General features: G+C 36.7%; 1 protein-coding gene across 4 annotated transcripts in view; it reads right to left on the bottom strand.

Annotated features, from left to right (window-relative positions):
- The window catches only part of LOC149822747 (thioredoxin O2, mitochondrial-like), a 29,720-nt gene extending 11,156 nt beyond the window's left edge, over nt 1-18,564 (bottom strand). For 3 of the 4 annotated variants that reach the window (XM_089981243.1, XM_089981242.1, XM_089981244.1), the window contains exons 1-4: nt 18,261-18,550; nt 18,031-18,102; nt 17,869-17,919; nt 16,497-16,576 (exon numbers count right to left, since the gene is read on the bottom strand). In XM_089981243.1, coding sequence (XP_089837369.1) covers nt 16,497-16,576; nt 17,869-17,919; nt 18,031-18,102; nt 18,261-18,507 — 450 coding nt within the window. In that variant the 5' untranslated portion in view covers nt 18,508-18,550. Of the gene's footprint in view, nt 1-16,496; nt 16,577-17,868; nt 17,920-18,030; nt 18,103-18,260 lie in introns of all 4 variants that reach the window. The other variant, XM_089981241.1, reaches the window with a different exon arrangement.
- Between the last annotated feature and the right edge of the window lie 2,519 nt (nt 18,565-21,083).

Raw genomic sequence — 21,083 nt, 5'->3', positions numbered from 1 at the left:
AAAGAGGGTATACATAAAATGAAGAACAAGATTTCATAAACTTGGGAGAGAACTCCTACAAAAAATAAAGAAAAAAGAATGCTTTACAAGGGGAAACAGCCCCATATTTATAGAAGGGGAGAGGAGCCACAAGGGAGTCATTGGACTCCCAACGGCTCCCTTGGAGCTTCACCTTTTTGACTTGGTCAAAAAGGTGAAGCCTAAAGGTGTCCTAAAAATAGATTTTAAGTGAGTTCTAGTTGGGTTTAAACTAGAACTAAACTACCTAAAAAAAGAAAAACATTACAAGGGATTACATGAGCTGTCTATGAGATTACATATTTTAACAAAAAGTGCATTTCGAAGATGTGCCACGTTCTTTGGCTTTAGTACAAAAGGAGTCACCCTGTGCTAATACTATGAAAAACTTAGTTTATGGAGTTCTTATTTCTGAAAAGGGATGATGTGGCTTTAAGACTTTGGTCAAGGATCTTAAGGTCAAAGAGCATGACACCTCTCTTTTAGAAAGTGGATGGATTTTGGTCATTTTCAAGAGGAAGAGAACTCTAAGTCAATACAATGATACATCATCGGCAAGAAAGGCAACTAAACAAAGGAAGTGCCTATAAATAGTATCCAAGATCCATAATCAAAAGAAAAATTGAGAACAAATCAAAGGGATTGTTAGAGCAAAGTCAATCCAATTTTCTTCTTGTTTTGTTATTTTCTGTTATTGTATTTTAGATCTTCAAAGAATCAAGGGTCTTTGTAAAGACAGGCCTCTTAAATACATTTACCTCTCGTTTCTGGCACCAATTGCAGAACGCCTTAGGTACTACGTTGAAATTTAGCACAGCGTTTCACCCACGGGCAGACAGAATACATGATACAGACACTTGAGGATATGCTTAGAGCGTGCGCGCTGGATTGTGCAAGGGATCGAAACAAGCAAGTGAAACTTGCAAAGTTTTCATATAACAGTTACCATACCAGTATTGGCATGGCCCTTGTGTGGTGGGATGAGGTTGGAGTTAGAGCAATGGAGTCTCCAGAGACTATCCAGCACTACTCTGACCAGGTGCGGATGATCCGGCAACGTTTGGTTGCGGCGCAGAGAAGGCAGAAGAGCTACGCCAATCAACAATGTAGAAAGCTTAGTTTTAGCGTGGGCGATCACGTGTTTGTTCGGATATCGCCTACGAAGAGTGTGTTTAAGTTTGGGAAGAAGGGAAAGCTAAGTCCTCAGTTTGTTGGACCTTTCGATATTCTTGAGCGCGTTGGCAAGTCAGCTTACCGTGTGACGCTTCCTCCTCAGTTTTCTCAAATTCACGTCTTTCATGTCTCGATGTTGATGAAGTATGTGCCTGACCCTTCACACGCGATCCACTATGAAGCAGTCGAGGTACAACCTAATTTGACTACGGAGGAGAGACCGGTGGAGATTATGGATCACCAGGAGAGAACACTTCGTAGTAAGACGATCTCGTTCGTGAAGGTGTGTTGGCAACATCACGGATTGGACGAGTGCACCTGGGAGCCTAAGGTCGATATGCGCAACCACTACCGACATTTATTCGGTACGTTTTTTATTTCGTAGACGAAATTCTTTCAAAGGAGTAGGGATGTAATATCGTGTATTTTTTCATGATTTTTAAAATCAAAAATATAATTTTAAAATTTTATATTTATTTAAAAAATGATAAAATCATGAAAAAATATATCATTTTATAGGTGACATCAACTGGTTCTGGGTGTGGCCCAGAGCCCATTGACAAGACCTAGATGAGCTAATTGTAATTTGAGAAAATTTTCTTTTTTAACCTTTAATTCGAACAAAAATCGAGCGAAATTCAGGCAAAATTTGGAGGCAAAAATAAGGTATGACCATCGTTAGATCCGTCTCGGAATATTGATCGTGTTGGCGACCTATTTTTCTAAATTCGGATTATGGTTGCCCCGAAAAATACATTTTTCAAAAATAACCGGCCTCTATTTTGACATTTTTTTGGATTTGATCTGTTTCGTTTGATTTAAGTTAATATGGATTTGGACCCAGTTCAGGATCCAATATTGACTAGTATCTGGTCCGAGTAGGATTTGGTTATGGATTTGGATCTTAGTTCCAGATTTGGATCTGAAATCCATCCATGGCTATTTTAAAACTTTAAAATCAACATTTAAATTTAAATAGGATGAGACCCCATAGGGCTTTCCAGAGGGGGGCGACACCCTCTAGAATATTTCTTGGAATATTAAATAATAATAATAATTAATAAAATAATTAAAATAAATTTTTAATTAAATATCTAGAAGATAGAGTAGAGTTTTACATGAGTGCTCCTAGATCCTCCCACTTGGCAGCAGCATTGAGGATCATTAGATACATCAGAGGCACTACTGTTCTTTTCTGGCAGACCTTGAAGGAGTGTCTCAGAATAGACACTCCACCTTTGGATGTTGTGTATGAAAATGCTTAAGAAGCATTGATTACAAAGAAGAGGAGATCACCCCTATTTATACAAGTAGAGAGTGGGGGAGAAGAGCTCTTAGCGAGCTCTTCATAAAGAGAGTCGTTGGAGCTAGTCCAACGGCTTTATTTACAACTAGTCAAGATCTAGTCCAACGGCTTTATTTACAACTAGTCAAGATCTAGTTGGATCTTGATTAGTTTAAAAGTTTAGTTCAAACCGAACTAGACAAAAATAAAAAGAAAAAAAAGAAATAAATAATAAATAAATAAATAAAATATTATATATAATTACATTTTTATATTTTTAACATTCTCCCTCAAACTTACGGTACAATGAGCAAAAGTTTGTTCAAGAGGAAATGAAATCTAGGAGCAGTTTGGTGAAGAAATCCGCTAATTGATATTATAATGTTGTTAAAATGTAAAATATTTTTGTATTTTTATTTTTTATTTTTTCCTATTTATTTTCTTGTATTTTAACTATCTAGTTCAAATAGAACTAGATAGTTAGAGTTTTGGTCAAGTTTCGGTTGGAACTTGACCAAACTCTAGCCGTTGGAGCTAGTCCAACGGCTAGAAATCTAGCCTTTGGACTAGCTCCAACGGCTAGAGGGAGAGCTCCTTATGAGCTCTCCCCTCCTCTCTATTATAAATAGGGGTACATCCCCCATTGTAAAGCACTTGTAGAAAATGCTTTTTAAGCATTTCACATTTTAATAAAATTCCTTTTTTCTTTTTGTGTTTTCCATTTTTACCCTTTTACGGGTCTTGTGTGAAGTGTCTTTCTAGACACTTGTTCGCTTGGTTCAAGTGCTTTGGTGGAACACTATCACTTTCTTATATGGTATCAGAGCCGCGGGATTATTAGATCTTGGAGAAAGTCTGCCTCGGTTTCTGTGCCCCTTGTGCAAAAGGTGTGTTATCACATTGTTCTTGCAAAAGTGTTTTGTCACTTGGAGAGAAGTGTTTCATCACTTCATTATCGGCTTCAAAACGTATCATTTGAAGGGCTTCAACATCACTATATTGTATCTCTTTCCCTTCTCACACAAATTTTGTTTCTTTTCTTCTATCCTTCTTCTTTCTCCCCTTTGTAAACGATGGATGACAATGAAAAAGTCACCATCATCCCCATGAAATTAAGTGACACAAACTACAATCATGAAGCACCACATATGGGGTAAAGGCTTATGGGGAATCGTGGATGGTTCTGATTCGGAACCTAAACTATCCCTTACCAAGAAAGAGGGAGATAAAGAGGTACCATCATCGGAGGAAGAGAAAATCAAGGCTTTAGCCTCCTATGAAAAAAAATGGAAAGAGTGAAGAATGGGACATGCTAAAATAATGTCATGTCTTATCAATAGTGTTGACATTAAAAAATGTTATAGTCTTGCCAAGTTTGATCATGTCGATAAGGCATGGGAATACCTTAAAAATATGTATTCCCTTAAAGATATTGCGCATGTGTGCAATCTTCAAGAGAAGATTCAGATGATGACCCAAGGCGACAAATCAATTCGAGAATATTACAATGAGCTATCCGAACTCTGGGAAGAACTATCTCTTTTGGAACCCAAATGGCATTGTGCCGAAGATATTGAGCTTCGCCAAAAGCAGCTCGATGTTGAACATTTTTACCAGTTTATAACTGAGTTAAGGCCAGAATTTGAATCCACCAAATCAGCCCTCCATCGTGGAAAAATTTCCACTATTGTGGAAACTATTGAAGAATTAACAATGGAGGAAAATCGTCTTCGGAAAAGCACCCCTAAAGCTGATGATGATTCCGTCCTAGCAGTATCTAGGCCTGGGAATCATACTCGTACTTACCGGCCACCTCACTTTGGAAGACAATGGTGAGTTTGACAAGAGAAAAGTTATTTGCCACCGATGTCATGAGTCAGGATACTACAGGCCCCAATGCCCTAAACTAAAAAGGAGGGATGAAAAAAGGGTTGCCACCGTTGACGTCGAGCCAAAAGATCAAGATGTCCTGTTTTCATGGCTCAACTGATGGAGATCCTCCAACCTCTTCTCAATGGGGTATCATCTTCAATTGATGCCTCAACTGGAGTAGCAGTTGCATCTGTTTCCGGTCCAGGTAATTTTCCTTGGCTTTTAGATTCTGGTGCTTCATTTCATATGACCCCAAATGACAAATGCTTATCCGAATGTCTTAAAAACAACTTAAGTATATCAAAAGTTTTCACAGCAGATGAAACATCTCTTGAAATAAAAGGAATAGACTGTTTTGAAAATTATCAACGTTTTTTATTCCCAATGTTAGATATATCCCAAAATTAAATTTGAATCCTTTATCTGTTTCACAAATTTTTGATTATGGGTGTAATATATCATTCTCTTCTGATGGTTGTTGGGTACAAGATCGTCAGTCAGGGAAGCTGATTGAGAAAGGCCATAGAGAAGGAGGACTATATTACATGAACTTTTTGGAATTACCAAAAAATGTTTTTTGTCTAAATGTTCAGAAATTGGAGATAGAATTATGGCACAAAAGTCTTGGCGTTCCTCATATGTCTAAAATCCAATTTTTTTCAAGTTTGGGAAAATTTTGTAAATCTAAAAATTTTGCTTGTACTGACTGTATTCTTGGTAAAATGAAAAGATTACATTTTTCTAGTAGAACCTTTGTCTTTACAAAACTTTATGAGTTAGTGCATTCGGATGTTTGAGGACTCGCACCAGTTATTTCTAAAGGCGGTTATGTGTATTATGTCATCTTCGTTGATGATTTTTCTAGACACACTTGGATTTATTTTCTTAAGCATAAATCTAAGGTTTTTGTTCATTTTCAAATATTTCATAAGATGATTATTAATAAATTTCAAAGTAATATCACCATTTTTTCGCACCGATTCAGGGAGAGAATTTATGTCCGGAGAATTTGAAAATTATCTTAATCTACATGGCATTACTCATCAACGATCATGCCCACACGCACCTCAACAAAATGGTCTTGTTGAACGCAAGCACCACCACATTATGGAAACCACTAGGACTTTGCTAATTGCAAGTCATGTTCCAAAAGGGTTTTGGGCTGAAGCAGTCCTAACTGCCACCTATCTCATAAATAGAATGTCATCCTCTTCTTTGAAAAATATTTCTCCAATTGAGAAACTTTATGATTTAACATCAGACTACTCTAGGTTGAGAGTTTTTTGTTGCAAATGTTTTGTATTTACAGACAAAAATGATTAATTTTCCCCTCGGGCAATCCCATGTGCCTTTTTTAGATATGCTGAGAATCAAAAAGGTTACAGATGCTATGATATTCAAAATGACAAATTATATGTATCAAGAAATGTGTCTTTTCTAGAAAAAGAGAATGCTTTTGAGAGTGAAAAACCTAAAGATATTACTGAATATTCCTTTCTACTTTATTTAACCTCAAAATTTGGTGAAGAGGATTTCGAATGCAACTTTGACAATGATCAAAGCTCCTTTATTCCTAACACTAATAGCAGAGACCAAACCAGTAGGGATGTTGGATTGCAGTATACAAGACAAAGAGTTGGAGAACCGCATCCTCCATGTGCGTTAGAAAGGTTCTCTGAGGTTCCTCCTCGACGGACTTCTAGAATTTCTAGACCTCCCGACAAATTGGTTTCTTATGACTCCTTTTCACCATCATATAGGGTTGCCTTAGCATTAATCCAATTCTACGTTGAACCTTCCTCCTACTCTGAAGCCAAAAATCATAAAGAATGGGTTGAAGCTACGAAAGTAGAATTAGATGTTTTAGAAAAGGATGGGACGTGGTCCATTCAAGATCTTCCTCTTGGAAAGAAACCTATAGAGTGTAGATGGGTTTATAAAGTCAAAACCAAAAGTGATGGGACCTTAGAAAGATATAAAGCACGACTCGTAGCCAAAGGTTATGCTCAAGAGTATGGCATCGACTACGAAGAAACTTTCGCTCTTGTAGCACGTATGACTACTGTCAGAACCCTAATCGCCTTGGCATCTGTTAAAAGGTGGCATATTTTTCAAATGGATGTCAAAAACGCTTTCTTAAATGGGAGGCTTGCTGAAGAAGTTTACATGGATCCTCCACCTGGTATTTCTATTCCCGCTGGTAAAACTCTTCGTCTTGAGAAGGCTCTCTATGGTCTCTTAAACAAGCACCAAAAGCCTGGTATGACAGGTTGTCATGTTATGACAGATATTGGATTTCATTCTTGTTTAACTAACACTGCTTTGTTTATTAAGAAATCTGAACAATATTCTCCTCTATGTGGACGATATGATCATCACTGGTGATGACAAACAGGGAGTGGCAGATATCAAAACTCTTCTTAAAACTCATTTTGAAATGTCTAATCTAGGATTTTTAAGATATTTTTTAGGAATAGAAGTTGTTTATTCTCCTCGAGGATATTTGATCTCTCAATCTAAATTTGCTTCTGATATTGTTTTCAGGTCTGGCATTACAGATGAAAAGACGGTGGACACCCCTGAAGTAATTAATGTTAAAATGAAAATTGATGATGGAGAGCGTCTCGATGATCCTACCCCCTTCAGACAGCTTGTTGGAGCACTCTCTTATCTTTCCATCACTAGGCCAGACATTGTGCATGCAGTACATACAGCTAGTCAGTTTCAGCATGCTCCCACCTCTGTTCAAAGAAACCTACAAATGGGTATTAAAGTATAAATATAACAATAATAATAAATAAATAAATAATATTAATTGTTATAAGAAAATAATAATTAAATTTGTGTATGATGGGTTGAATCCATAGTTGGACCCAAATGGATCCAAATGTGGATCCACCGATTTACTGCCAAACCGAATCCACGTTATGGTGTATCCGGCATCGCGGGTCGCGGGGGTCGGACCCGGACCTGGCCGCGTGTGATTTAAAACTTCGAATACAAGAATCGTGCCTAGGGCACGATTCTTGCAAAGCTCAAGAAGGGGGGGGGGGAGGTTACGGAGGTTGTAACCAACTTCCTCCGTCTTTCACGAAGGGAGGGAGGTTCTCGGCTCGATAAAGAGGGGGTGGAGAGGATTCTAGCCTCTTCACTCTGTCTTCAAGCCCCTGAGCCTTTCTCTCTCTCTGACATTCTTGCGCACACCAGCGGGAGCACCATCGTTGGAGGGATTCCGACCACCTGCAGTCCTATCGCCGGCTGTCTCCGATCGCCGGCCACCTCCTGTGTTTTCTTCCGCCGAAAAGAGGTAGGGAATCTTTAGCTTTTCTCGATTTGGTCATGGATTGGATGTGGTTGTGATTGGGTCTATCAAAGGGGGAAAAGAAATACTCATCGTGCATGCTGCCGAGCTCCCCTCTGGAATCTCAGCTGCCGGTGAACTCGAATCCGGTAGATGTGGGTCCCAGCAGCCTTGGTGTTTAGGGTACATTGCTTGTTTTTATTTTCTTTATTTTCTGGTAATCGGTGGGTCGAACATGGAGTTAAAGGATTCTTTCAAAAAAAAATTATCAAGGAGGGGAAATTTCGGTAGATAGGGGAGAAAACCCCGAATCCACAGAAATTTGGGGGTTTCTTGTGGTAGATTCAGGGTTTGTTTTGTTTGGTCTGTTGGGGTATCAGGTAACTCAGAATTTGGGGGTTCGGTAGATATGATCGATTGAGAGGCATTGGTATTGGATTTCAGTTGACGTAAGAAGTTAATATTGTGATTAGTGAAGGATATGTTATTGCTTATGACATAAAGAATTGTTGTATTTTATGATATTCTTGTTCTAAGGGTTGGATATGTTTCTAACCATGGTCTTTCACGTTAGTATTTTGTCATTGATATCCATAATACTGCATTTTGCAAACTGCACCGAGGTTGGAATATTGGTTTGGAGTTTGTATTGGTTATTTTGTTGCCTCTGTTGTCATAGTTTTCTGTGGATGTGAACATTGTTAGTTTTTTTTCCCAAAGAAGTGTAATACAAGCTCTGTTTTCTGTAAAGTGTATCTTCATATTGGCGTTTCGTTTTTCATTGCTATATGAAAGATATTCATGCCGATTCATTCCGAGAAATTGTTGAATTATTACTAGGTTATTTTTCTGTGAAACAGAGCATGCATAATATAGGTTGCGGGGTAGCCGAACTGTGTTGGAAATTCATGTATTTCTTTTAGGCATAGGGTACCAAATCATGTTATTATTATTATTGTATGTGGTACTATATTTCTCTTGTTTTCAAAACTCGGTTAAAGAGGGTATTAGGTTTTATATGAATTTGCACATGGATCTGATGCTACTGCCAACTATGAGAATACTAGGTGTTCATGAGAAGCTGCATATTAACTTGATGACAGTGTGGTTGGACACTTAGTAGGCACTCAAACACATGTTAGGCTGCATCTCAACTTGTTATTTAATATGTTTCTGGCTATTCAAATAAATATTCAGTTGTGCACAAACATGGATACATATATAAACTGCCCAGCACCATATACTGTTATTGTTATCATTGATTTGGCTGGAATGTATCATATACTGCTCATCAACAGCCTGCTTAGAAACAGAGTAAGTGTTCATGGGGTTTACTATTTAACTATGCATACGACAGATATGTGTATAAATGGGTTATAACACCATTATGGTTACATGGTATTATTCTCAAATGAATTATTGGGTTTACATAACACATAGGTACCCATTGCAGGTACTTGAGGCTGATAAATTGTGTACAATGGAAAGTAGACATGACAAGAGAACTTAAACTCAATGGTTGTGTGATTGACTGGTTTAAAGGCACCGGAGCACTCTGAGTGGGTTATGAAATCAATATGAAAAATGATGGGATTGTTTATACACCTTGGTAAAACGACTAAGGTTGAGATCTACTGCTATGGCAGTAGAAGGAAGTTGGGAAATGCCCTGAACTTCGGGAAAATGATTAATTAATGAAACCAGTTTTTGAGGCTTACCTTGGAGAGGGTAGGTGGTACAAAACTTCGAGGACTTGTGTTGTGTTTCGAGCGTGAAGCGGCTCGTGGGTCCCCGTCCTCGGAGTTAGGGACCAGGACTACCTATGTGTCCTAGGTGGTAGTTCCATGTCTTCTGCAGAAGTTAGGGATGCATCCTGTCTTGAGTTGAGCCCTTGGGAGATTCTCTCGGCTATTGGTCGCTCCCTTGGGGATTCAGTCTCAGTTAGAATGTCCAGGTTAATAAAATACTCTTGAATAATATACCCCCGAACGTTCTCTTCTGAGATGGTCACCTTTGCCCGTGTGTACCCGCGGGGTAAGATAATTTAAACACAATTTAGTACAGTTAGGTATCACAGTGAGTGGAAATACTGGAGATATGCTTATGTTCTTTAACATGCTTTATATTCTGAGTTTGTGACGATATAAAATTGTGAAATGTGTAGATATGAGGTAGTTGAACAACTATCTGAAAGTTGTACATGTTAATGTTATGATTGTTGCAATACACATCTCACTTATTGATTAATGTTACACTATGTTATTATTATGACTGTTCCATACCATACCTCTTTTGCTTATTAATGTTGCACACTATACTTGCTCAGTTATGGTTGTTGTATAACTATTTACATACTCATGTATATGAATGTTGGTTTCGTTTGCATAAACTGCTCACTTGTTTAGACATATGTTGAGATTCACCTTTGACACCCAAATCACATGCTAGATTCATGACATACCTGCATTAAGAGTTACAGTTTTCCTACTTAGACGTGGTAGTCTAATTCCTATAATTTTTACCATTTTCAGGTAAACAAGTAGACTTATGAGCGGTTGCGGAATGAGGCATTGGATCGCGATTGTTGATTTATTGTTCCAGTGATTCCTTGGGTTTCTGGTAATTTAAATGTTCATATCATAATGAAATAAAATACCTGTGTTGAGTTTTCTCTCAAATGTAATGTTCTGAAATGCTTAACCCTATATTGGTTATCCTTTCCGCTGTTATAAAAAAAAAATCACATAAATTTGGGTTAAAAAAATTTCGGGGCATTACAATAGGAGTACATCCCCCATTGTAAAGCACTTATAGAAAATGCTTTTTAAGCATTTCACATTTTAATAAAATTCCTTTTTTCTTTTTGTGTTTTTTATTTTTACCCTTTTACGGGTCTTGTGTGAAGTGTCTTTCTAAACACGTGTTCGCTTGGTTCAAGTGCTTTGGTGGAACACCACCAGTTTCTTACAAATGTAACATATGATAGATCAATGGTTCCATGTAGATACTCCTCTCTGACATAGTGACAATTCATTTCAATATGTTTGATGCGTTCATGAAATGTTCGGTTGTTGTCAATATAGATCACACTCTAGTTGTCCCAGCACATGCGTGAAGCTTGTGTCACTTCAACTCCCATGTCAGTCAGGAAACGTCTGAGCCAAACTACTTTCATTTTCGTGGTGGCCATGACTCGGTATTCAGCTTTGATAGACGAAAGAGAGACCTTCTACTGCTTTTTGCACCGCCACGAAATTAAGGTTTCCCCTAAAAAAACACAAAAGTCAGTGATGGAGTGTCTATTATTGGGATCACCTCTGTAGTCAACATCAGTATAAGCAATTAAATCTAATGAAGATGAAGCAGACAAGAAGAGGCTTCGTGAAAGAAACGACTTAATGTATCTAACAATACGCAAAACTACTCCCATTCAACAAAAGTGAGAGCATGCTGAAACTAGCTAGTTGTGTGTATAGTGTGTGCTATATCAGGTCTAGTAATGGAAAGATAAGAAATTGCTCCAATAAGTTGTCTGTAAGAAGTTGGATCATCAAGAGGTTCTCCATTGAGAAAAGCATTTTTGACATCCATTTGAAATATGGATCATTTTCTAATAGAGGCTAAGGTTATTAGTGTCTGGACGGTGGTCATCCGAGCAACTAAAGCAAAAGTTTATTCATAATCGATGTCATCCTCTTGAGAATACCCCTTGGCCACTAATCTGGCTTTATACCTTTCAAGAGTTCCGTCACTCTTAGTTTTAACATTATAAACTCACCTACAGCCTATAGGTTTCTTTCCTAGAGAAATATCTTGAATAGTCAAAGTATTAGCCTTTTCTAATGCTTTCAATTATAGCTTCATGGCTTCTACCCACTCTGTATGGTTTTTAGCTTGAGTATAGGATGAAGGTTCTACATATGAGTGTATTGATGCAATAAATGCCTTATATATGGGTGAAAAATATTCGTAGGACACAAATTTTTTGGGAGGTTTAGAAATTTTGGATGACCTTTTGGTTTGTACTTCGGAGTATTTTCCCAATGCACATAGAAGATTGGATTCTCTACGTCTTGAGTATTGTAAACTGGTGTCCCTATGGGTTTGCTCTCATTAGCAACATTATGTTCAGAATCAATAGTACATTGGCCATCGTCTAAATCATATTCATAGTCACATCCATCAGATTTCGAAGTCAAATCTATTAAAAAGGAATATTCGGTTACTTCCTTGGTTTTTTCAAAATCAATAAAACTTTTCTTTTCCAAGAATGATACATTTCTTGATCCATACAATTTTTCATTTTTAAAATCAAAACACCTATAGCCTTTTTTATTATCTACATAACCTAAGAAGTCACAAGAAATGGCACAGGAGGAGAGTTTATCATTCTTGTTGGTAAAAACAAAACATTTGCATCCAAAGACTTAATCTAGAGTAGTCAGGAGATAATTTAACAAGTTTCTCAATTGGAGTTATATTTTTCAAAGAAGAAGATGGCATTCGGTTAATGAAATAGGTAGCAGTTAGGGTTGATTCTGCCCGAAATTCTTTTGAAACTTGATTTGCTGTTAATAAAGTCCTAGTGGTTTCCATAACGTGTCGATGTTTTTGTTCTGTCAGACCATTTTGTTGTGATATGTGTGAACAAGATCTTTGATGTGTGATGCCATGTAAATTGAGATAGTCTTTAAATTCTTTTGACATAAATTCTCCCCCCGAATCAGTGCGAAAAATTAAAATATTATTTTGAAATTTGTTTTTAGCCATTTTGTAAAATGTTTGAAAATGTGAAAAAACCTCAGATTTATACTTAAGTAAATCCAAGTATGCCTAGAAAAGTCATCAACAAAAATTACATAATATGCATATCCGCCTTTTGATATGACTTGTGCAGGACCCAAAACATCTGAATGTATTAATTCAATTGGTCTAGATAAAGCAAAAGTTCTATCATGAAACGGTAATCTTTTCATTTTACCAAGAAAAAAAATCTTTATAAGTAAAACTTTTAGAATTACAAAACTTTCCTAAACTTAGAAAGTGTTGGATTTTAGATATATAAGGATGACCAAGCCTTTTGTGCCATAGATCCAACTCTAGTTTCTGAACATTATAACAAACGACATTCTTGGGTAATTCAAAAAAATCCATATAATAGAGTCATCCTTCTCTATGACCTTCCCCGATCAGCTTCTCTAACCGGCGATCCTATACCTAACAACCATGAGAAGAGAAGAAGACGTTCCACCCATAATCAGATATTTGAGAGACATATAAAAGGTTTAGATTTAGTTTGAGAATATATCTAACTTTTGGAATAAAGAATTTTTTGAATTTTTTGAAGATTTTCAAAATTTCCTATCCCTTTTATTTCGAGAGATGTACTATCAGTTGTTAAAACATTTGACATACTTGAGTTATTGTTAAGGCATTCGGATAAATTATTGATGTTTGGAGTCATATGAAAAAAAGCATCAGAGTCAAGAAGCCAAGGAAAGTTACCTAGATCAGACAAAGATGAGACAGCAACTCCGGTTGAGGCTTCAGTTAAGGAATTTTCATTAATTGAGCCATGGATGCGGGTGCATCTTGATTGATCTGATCCTTTGATTCTTGTGATGAGCCAACAGATGCAACCTTCTTTTTTCTCTTCTCTTTAATTTAGGACATTGAGGCCTATAATGAAACGGTTCATGACAATGGTGGCAAATGACTTTCCTTTTATCATAGTCGTTATTTTGCCTATCAAAATGAGGTGGTTTATAAGCTTGCATATAATTTTTCGATCTAGATACGGCTAAAACGGAATTGTCTTCATTCTTTGGAGTATTCTTCTAGAGCCTATTTACCTCCATAGTTAGCTCTTTAATGGTGTCAATAATAGAGGAAACTTTTCCTCTATGTAAAAAGGCGGATTTGGTTGATTCAAATTTCGACCTCAAACCATTTATGAATTGGTAAAAATATTTCATATCGAGTTGTTTTTGGCAAAACTCGATATCTTTGGGACAATGTCACTTTGGCTCAATAAGAGCCAACTCTTCCCAAAGTTCGGACAACTCATTATAATTCCCTAATACTTTTATCTTTTTTAGTCAAAGTCCGAACTTTATCTTGCAAATTGCACACATGTGCAATGTCTTTAAGAGAATACATATTTCTAAAATATTCTCAAGGCTTATTGGCATGCTCAAATTTGGCTAAATTAGAGCATTTCAAGATGTCAACGCTATTAATTAGCCATAACATGATTTTGACATGCCCTATCCTCTATGTCACAGGGATTCAACTAGCAGGGTGTTGCACCCGCGTCGAAGCGACTCGACGCGGGTGTGGGTGCGGGTGCGGCACCGGGTGCGGTCAACCCGATTCTGGGTGCGTTGACCGCACCTAGGGTCATTTCGGTCCATTTTTTTGGATTTTTTTTTTTTTAAAATTTGCCCTACGAAATGGGCTGCGGAATTTAAAACAAAATCTGTTGACAGCTGCTTGTTGTTGCTGCTCTTGTTTTATAAAGGGGCACTTGTGTCCACAACATCTGACGAGCTTTGTTGGCATCCCAGATTCCCATGCTATTCCTGCCTCCAAACAATTAATTTGCAGTGTTGGAAAACACACTGTTAACTTGGAAATGATGATCCATCTTCCTCAAAAATTAAAACCAAAATTCAAGAGCCTTTTGAAGTCTTTATCCTTCAAGGCTTCAACGATCCAGATCCTTCTTCGTCAATGATTTTCTCTCTCCATAATAAATGATAATGGTGGTGGTAGCCTTGGTGGCTATTAGTATTCACTTTTCTCCTGACGAGATGGGTGCTCTAGTCCTAGCCTTGTGTAGACCTCTCTTTTCCACATGTCAAATCCAATAAATTTCTTTTAGTTGTCATCTGTGTGCAACTGTATATAAAATGAAATTTGAAGAACCCTAGGAACTGGCGTGGCAGTGGCAGTGGAGCCGTAGGCCTCGTGAAAACTCTCTCCAACAAACCACATCAAACCTTTGCTAATATTTTTTTTCATGAAGACCAGGGAATTTCAGACATGATTGAATCATGACAGTCAACAGAACGCAGCAGGCTGGGTCAATTAGATTGCCAATCCTTTCGGTTCATCAATTTTGTCCTGTTGCGCCAAAGTACACAACAAGCAGAACGTGGGTAACAAGTCTTCAAACAAACACCAGCAAAAAAAAATGGACCCCGACCTGCGCCGGGGGAACCTACGGTATATATATATTACATTTTTGCCCCTGCCGCACCCGGGTTTTTTGGAAGTGCCGAATCCCCGCACTCGCACCCGCACCCATGTGACATAGCCTATCCTCCATTCTTTCCACTTTTTCTCATAAGTGGCTAATGTTTTATTTTTCTCTCCTTCCATGAGAGGCACCTCTTTCTCATTTTCAATTTTTGTGAGAATTAGTTTAGGTTTTGAATCGGAACCGTCTACTATTCCCCACAACCATTTCCCCAGAATGTGATGCTTCATGATTAAAACCTACATTACATAATTAGTATCATTTAATTTAACGGGCATGACGGTGACTTTATCATTGTCATCCATTTTTACAAGGGTGAAGAAGAAAAGAGAGAGATAAGAGAGAAAAGAAAAAAAGAGAAGAAAAAAAAAAAGAGAAAGAGGACAAGAGCACAATCACAATCTTGAGTAACCAAAGATCCTCCAAAACGTCTTCTTTCTTCAAAAAAAAACATTTAAATCACGAAGGAGATGAATCAACTTTTATTAAAGCGGCACGAAAAACGAGGTCAAAACTCTCAAAGGTCTAGAAGCACCCTTGCTCTGATACCGTGTAACGAAATGAGAATCTTCTACAAAAGCGCAAATGCTTGTAATCGGTGTCTATTAAAGACACTACAACCATAACCCACAAAAGGGTATTAAAGGAATAACACAAAGATAAAAATAATAATCTTTTATTTCATATGAAAATGCTTAAGAAGCATTGATTACAAAGGAGAAGGGATCACTCCTATTTATACAAGTAGAGAGTGAGCTCTTCATAAAGAATCGTTGGAGCCAGTCCAACAGCTCTATTTATAGCTGCTGGATTAGCTCCAACGACTATACAACTAGTCAAGATCTAGTTGGATCTTGACTAGTTTAAAAGTCTAGTTCAAACCGAACTAGACAAAAATAAAAAGACAAAATAAAATAAAATATTATATTATATTATATTATATTATATTATATTATATTACATTTTATATTTTTAATAGTGTATTCCTAGGAGACTCTGGTATCGTGGAATAGTAAGAAATAACAAAGAGTTGCACTCTCCACAGTAGAAGCAGAATATCGTATGTCACAGCTAAAGTTATGTGGTTGCAATGGTTGCTAGAGGACATGAGAGTTATTGTTAACAAGGCAACACCTTTGTGTCGTGACAATCGAAGTATTTTTCACATAGCCGAGAATGCAGAATTTCATGAGAGAACTAAGCACATTGAGATAGATTGTCACTTCGCTCAGAGAGCTCATTTGGAAGGGATCATTTCTCTGTCATATATTTGGACAGCAAGTCAAATTGTGGATTGTTTTACCAAAAGCTTGTCCTTAAAGACATTTCAATCATTCCTTCTAAAATTTCAAATGATGTGAAAATCTGCAAGAGCTGACTAGCTTTTAGAATTACGATTTAAACAAAATCCAGTGCCAAGCAGTTCAAGACTGATTACTATTTACTAGTTAACTACATTGCCTTAATTAAACAGAACTGTATACATATGACCAAAGATTCCTTTTTATTTGATTAAATAACTTTCAGAAAATTGCTTGCAGACCATAATGAATTCAAAGCTGCAACTTTGAATAGAAGCCTCTCACCTGATCTATATCAATTTTGTAAGTTGTGACATGTGAATACTTCTTACTCAACTCTTGGATGATTGGGGCTATGAATTTACCTGAAAATGAAGCACAACATGACATGTAAGAACAATTTGCTGAAAAGACCTATGATGAGAAAAAAAAAACTCAAAGTAATGAAATGCTAAAGGATATACTTATGCACAATATGGTGCTTCTAGACAATAAAATAGCATAAATAGATAGCTAGAAGATCTGGAATCTCCATTTCCTCTAGAACCTATGCACAAAACTTAACTTCTCAAGTACATAGTAATGCATCCTAATGCAATTGCTGGCAAGGTAGCATAAGAATATAACCACATTGCATTTACAATAAACATGTTTCTCAAGAGAGAAACAAGCAATTTACATCATAAGACTTCTACTATGAAAAAGAATGCCAGTGAACCAATCAAAACAATTAGAATACCAAAGTTAGACGTAACAACTGAATATATGTCAAAAGAGAATGTGTAATTAACGTGACTTCTGTTAGAAGTATGGGATGTTGGGTTCTTGGTGAAACAACAAAAACAAACAGAATACAGAATTTTAGGTAGTTCAAGAATTAGCTCACTAAAAGGTTCGTTTAGTAGAAAATGAGTTTTGAATCATGTGATTGTGACATGTAAGCAAGTATTCTAAGGGTTTCAAAAATCAATGGCTCACAATGCACTAAAATTTTATGACTCAAAAAATCATAATTTTAGATTGAAATAACAAGATTCAAGGTTTGAACCTTAGCAAAATTGAATACATCTACGTGGTCAGGTTGAGTCAATAAAGCTTGAACCTATGATTTCCAACTCAATAGTTTTGTGCCTTGCTTACTGCTAAATGAAACATGCTAAATGGGTTTTTGGGGCTTTTTTGTTTTAATTTTAAATTTTTGCTGCACATATATGATCTAGGTGCTTTATTTTACATGGATCAGCTCTTTGAGTGCTTGATTCCAAGGCGTGGTCAGGTTTCTATAAGGTTTGAAAAATGAACAGTCCAAAATCTTCATAAATTTTTGAGGGTCCAAACATTTTTTTCATAAAAAAAATATGATTCAGGTGTCCATTCTTAGTAAATAGATCATGCCAAACACATCTCTGGGGTTAGAATTTGGGGAAAAAACACCTAAAAAACCCATCTAACATGTTTCATTTAGCATATTGCATTAAGAGCGCATGCGTGCACACACACACACACACACACCAGTGAGCCTATTCATTAATCATGTCCGTTGAATTTAGGCTATGATATAAAAAAATTGAATTGCATGTAACGTGTTAGTAATGATACACTGACAGTTTTAACACACACACACACACACACAAACAGGGGTGGGGGTGTCACTTACAAGGTCCACACCATACCGCAGTGAAGTAGAAAATTGCTGGCAATCCATCATCTAAGATGAATGAAAAACATATATAAGTAGAGAAAAATCAACAATGATTAACATATAATTGCCATTCTCACACGAGATCCTAAAAAGTCAAATGAAAAGCAGCAAAAATACCCTGAACATTCTTGAGAGATCGGCTGAACTCTTCTTCAGAACTAATGATCTGAATGCTTGAATCACCTGCAACTTTTTTTGGTCATACCAACAAAAAAAACACTAATTAGGAACTGAAGAGATACACATATTCACACACATTCAGAATCAAAAGCATGTCAATCATAGCGATCAAGCGAAAAGAAGATGAAAGGGGGAAAGAGAAAAAGGAAAGGAAAGGATTTTTTTACTTGACTCAGAAGAGTAGCTTCGGAACGCCAGACCGATCGCCGGCGAGGGGAGGAAGGCAACGGAGCGCGGCGGAGAAAGGAGGCGCGACGGCGGCGGCGCCCGCGGGTTGCTTGGTTCGGCACCGGAGGTGGCGGCGGAGGGGAAGATGAGTCTGCCGGCGGCGACGGCGGAGGAGCGGGAGGGGAGGACGCACCGGCGCAGGAGGCACCGGAGTTGGACACCGCCGGCTGAGCACCTTCCCAGCATTGTTCGTATTTCTCTCGAGCTCACTTCGTTCCCTTCCTTCTTACGGAACACATAGGGCAGCCTGATGGGTGTGCGCCGTTTGCTTCGGTTGTAACCGGGTGCGGCTGAAAACGGGTCGGATACGGGCCGGATTTTGTTAGATCTGAAATTAAATCCGAAATGTACAATGTAAACCTTAATCAATCCTAATCTGGGTCACGCCATTTTGGGTGTGTACCTAATGACAAGAGCGGACGCCATAAGACATGATGAAACAGCCATTATTTTAATACCTCTTTTTATATTTTTCAGTGAAAAAATATTTTTTATCATTAAAATATCAAAAAATAGTTTCTTACTATACAATTTTGAAAAAATTCCGTGTTGTGTTTTATGAAAATCTTTCGAACTTGTGAGTTGTGTAAAAGCATGAATCACACAAAGACTAAGAACAAACCACACAAAGGGCACATGATTTAGAGCGATTCAGTAAAAAATGTGACCTACGTTTACTAAGGATCTCTCTCTACAAAAAATAGCAAATATTTGCAACGATGAGGTAGTCTGCAAAAAGATTTGTGGACTTTTTCATCCTCACAAATATTGGTCATACTGTTTATAACTTATTTTTTGTAAACTTCCACATCTTTGCAAATATTTATTATTTTTCATAATTTTTGTTTGCGGGCTTTCTCATCTTTGCAAATCAAAACATTTAAAATTTTTACAAATTCAAATTTACAAGACAAAGACCAAACCCATCAATAAAAATATTGGCCATTTTTTCGCAAATTGTTCTTGATGGACTTCCTCATCCTCATAAAGTTCCTACTCGCAATTTATTTTTTACGAACTTCTTCATCTTCACAAATATTTGTTATTTTTCGCAAATCTTTTTTGTGAACTTTTTCATCCTCGCAAATAATTATTATTTTTCAAATATCTTTTTTAGTAGACTTCCTTGTCCTCACTAATATTTGTTATTTTTTGTAAATATTTTTTCGCGGACTTCCTCATCCTTGCAAATATGAACATCCAAAACTTTTATAAATTCAAAATTACAACTAAAGAACAAACACCAATACATTGATATAATTCAAATTCAAAATTATAAATTTGCATCCAAAACTTACAAATATAAATTTAAATTTACAGCATTTACATAATTCAATCAAAGAGAATTCAATGACTTAATGATTTATAATAACCAATACATTTTTCACATATCCTTGTTACAGACTTTGAATGAAGTTAAACATACAAACATATTTAAATAACATCCATAACTTACAAAACATAATGTATAAAACAACCAGAGTTTATAATTAATAATGTACATAATATCAAATATTAAAACAACAACAATGTAATTTCCCAAAATTTATCCACTTTTTTTCATGCCAATTTTTTTTTTAAACACACAACAAAAATATTCAAAGTTAAAAAATCGTGGGCAATTATAGATCATTTCACATTTAACAAAAACACTAATATAAATATCATTCAATTTAAATTTAAAAAGTTATTACATCCCTCAAAATAAAACTAAGTGAAAATGTTTGGAACAATCAAGACAAAATTCCAGTGCCCAGATCCAGAAAAGTGTGATTCGCGACCATTCAAGAATCTTTATAACACTCTATAAGTATAAGGTAACACATAGTCCTAAAGTTTTCATTAATGCAGAAATTCTTCCGTGATTGTTAGATATTGTTGGAAACCTAGATGGATGTCCTGATTAAAGTCATACGTGATTTCACTGGGGTAGTTAAGCAACAAGCTATTGTAATTTGAGATCTGCAATTGATAGTCTGGGAAAGTGCCAACCCTAAAACTATGGCTGAATCGATAAACCAACTGAGACTCAATTGTTGGTGGTGCCGACACCATTTGGAGGAACTGACTTACCCTCGTAATGTGGAGGGTTATCTCCATTGTGGTGAGACATACTACACTAGCTGAGACTGCCAAATAAGGAAGGTAGTGGACATAATGCATACTATTGTGATAACCCTCGCTAATGACATTTCAAGTCATTCGGTGGGATATACTTTTTCGGGCACTGTGATGATAAATGAGGAGGATGAGAACTCTTCAAAGTGAATACACACAGGTAACACAAGAGAATACTACAAGATATACTCGTGATGCCGTAGAAAATAGAGTTTTTCTCGTAGTAGATACGAGTTGATAAATGAACCTATTATGGATAGGTTTTTTTTATAAATTTTTTTTTTGTAGTATGAGCCTAGATTAATGCTATACTATCGTCATAATTAATAAAGTTTAGAAATTTGATATTAGTATCTTGGTGAGAAATGGTTGCATACAAATTTACAATTATTACAAAAACCCTAACTAATATGACATATGAGTTATTGTGTGAATACCAATAGAAATAATAACGCGAATGCGAATGCGAACACAAACGAGAACTATGCTAATGACTCGCAAACACAAAGAAGCTTCGACATGGAGGTTCTTAACAACTTGGCATAGACAGTGAACACATACATCCAGAATCAGGGTGGATAGGTCGTAATGTCCAAGTAAACCCAACCATGGTTAGGCAACTTGCGAGAAGTTTTTGAAATTGG

This window comes from Nuphar pumila, chromosome 11, assembly GCF_984573655.1.
Source record: "Nuphar pumila chromosome 11, dmNupPumi1.hap1.1, whole genome shotgun sequence".
NCBI lineage: Eukaryota > Viridiplantae > Streptophyta > Magnoliopsida > Nymphaeales > Nymphaeaceae > Nuphar > Nuphar pumila.
This window is presented reverse-complemented; position numbering and strand designations above follow the sequence as displayed.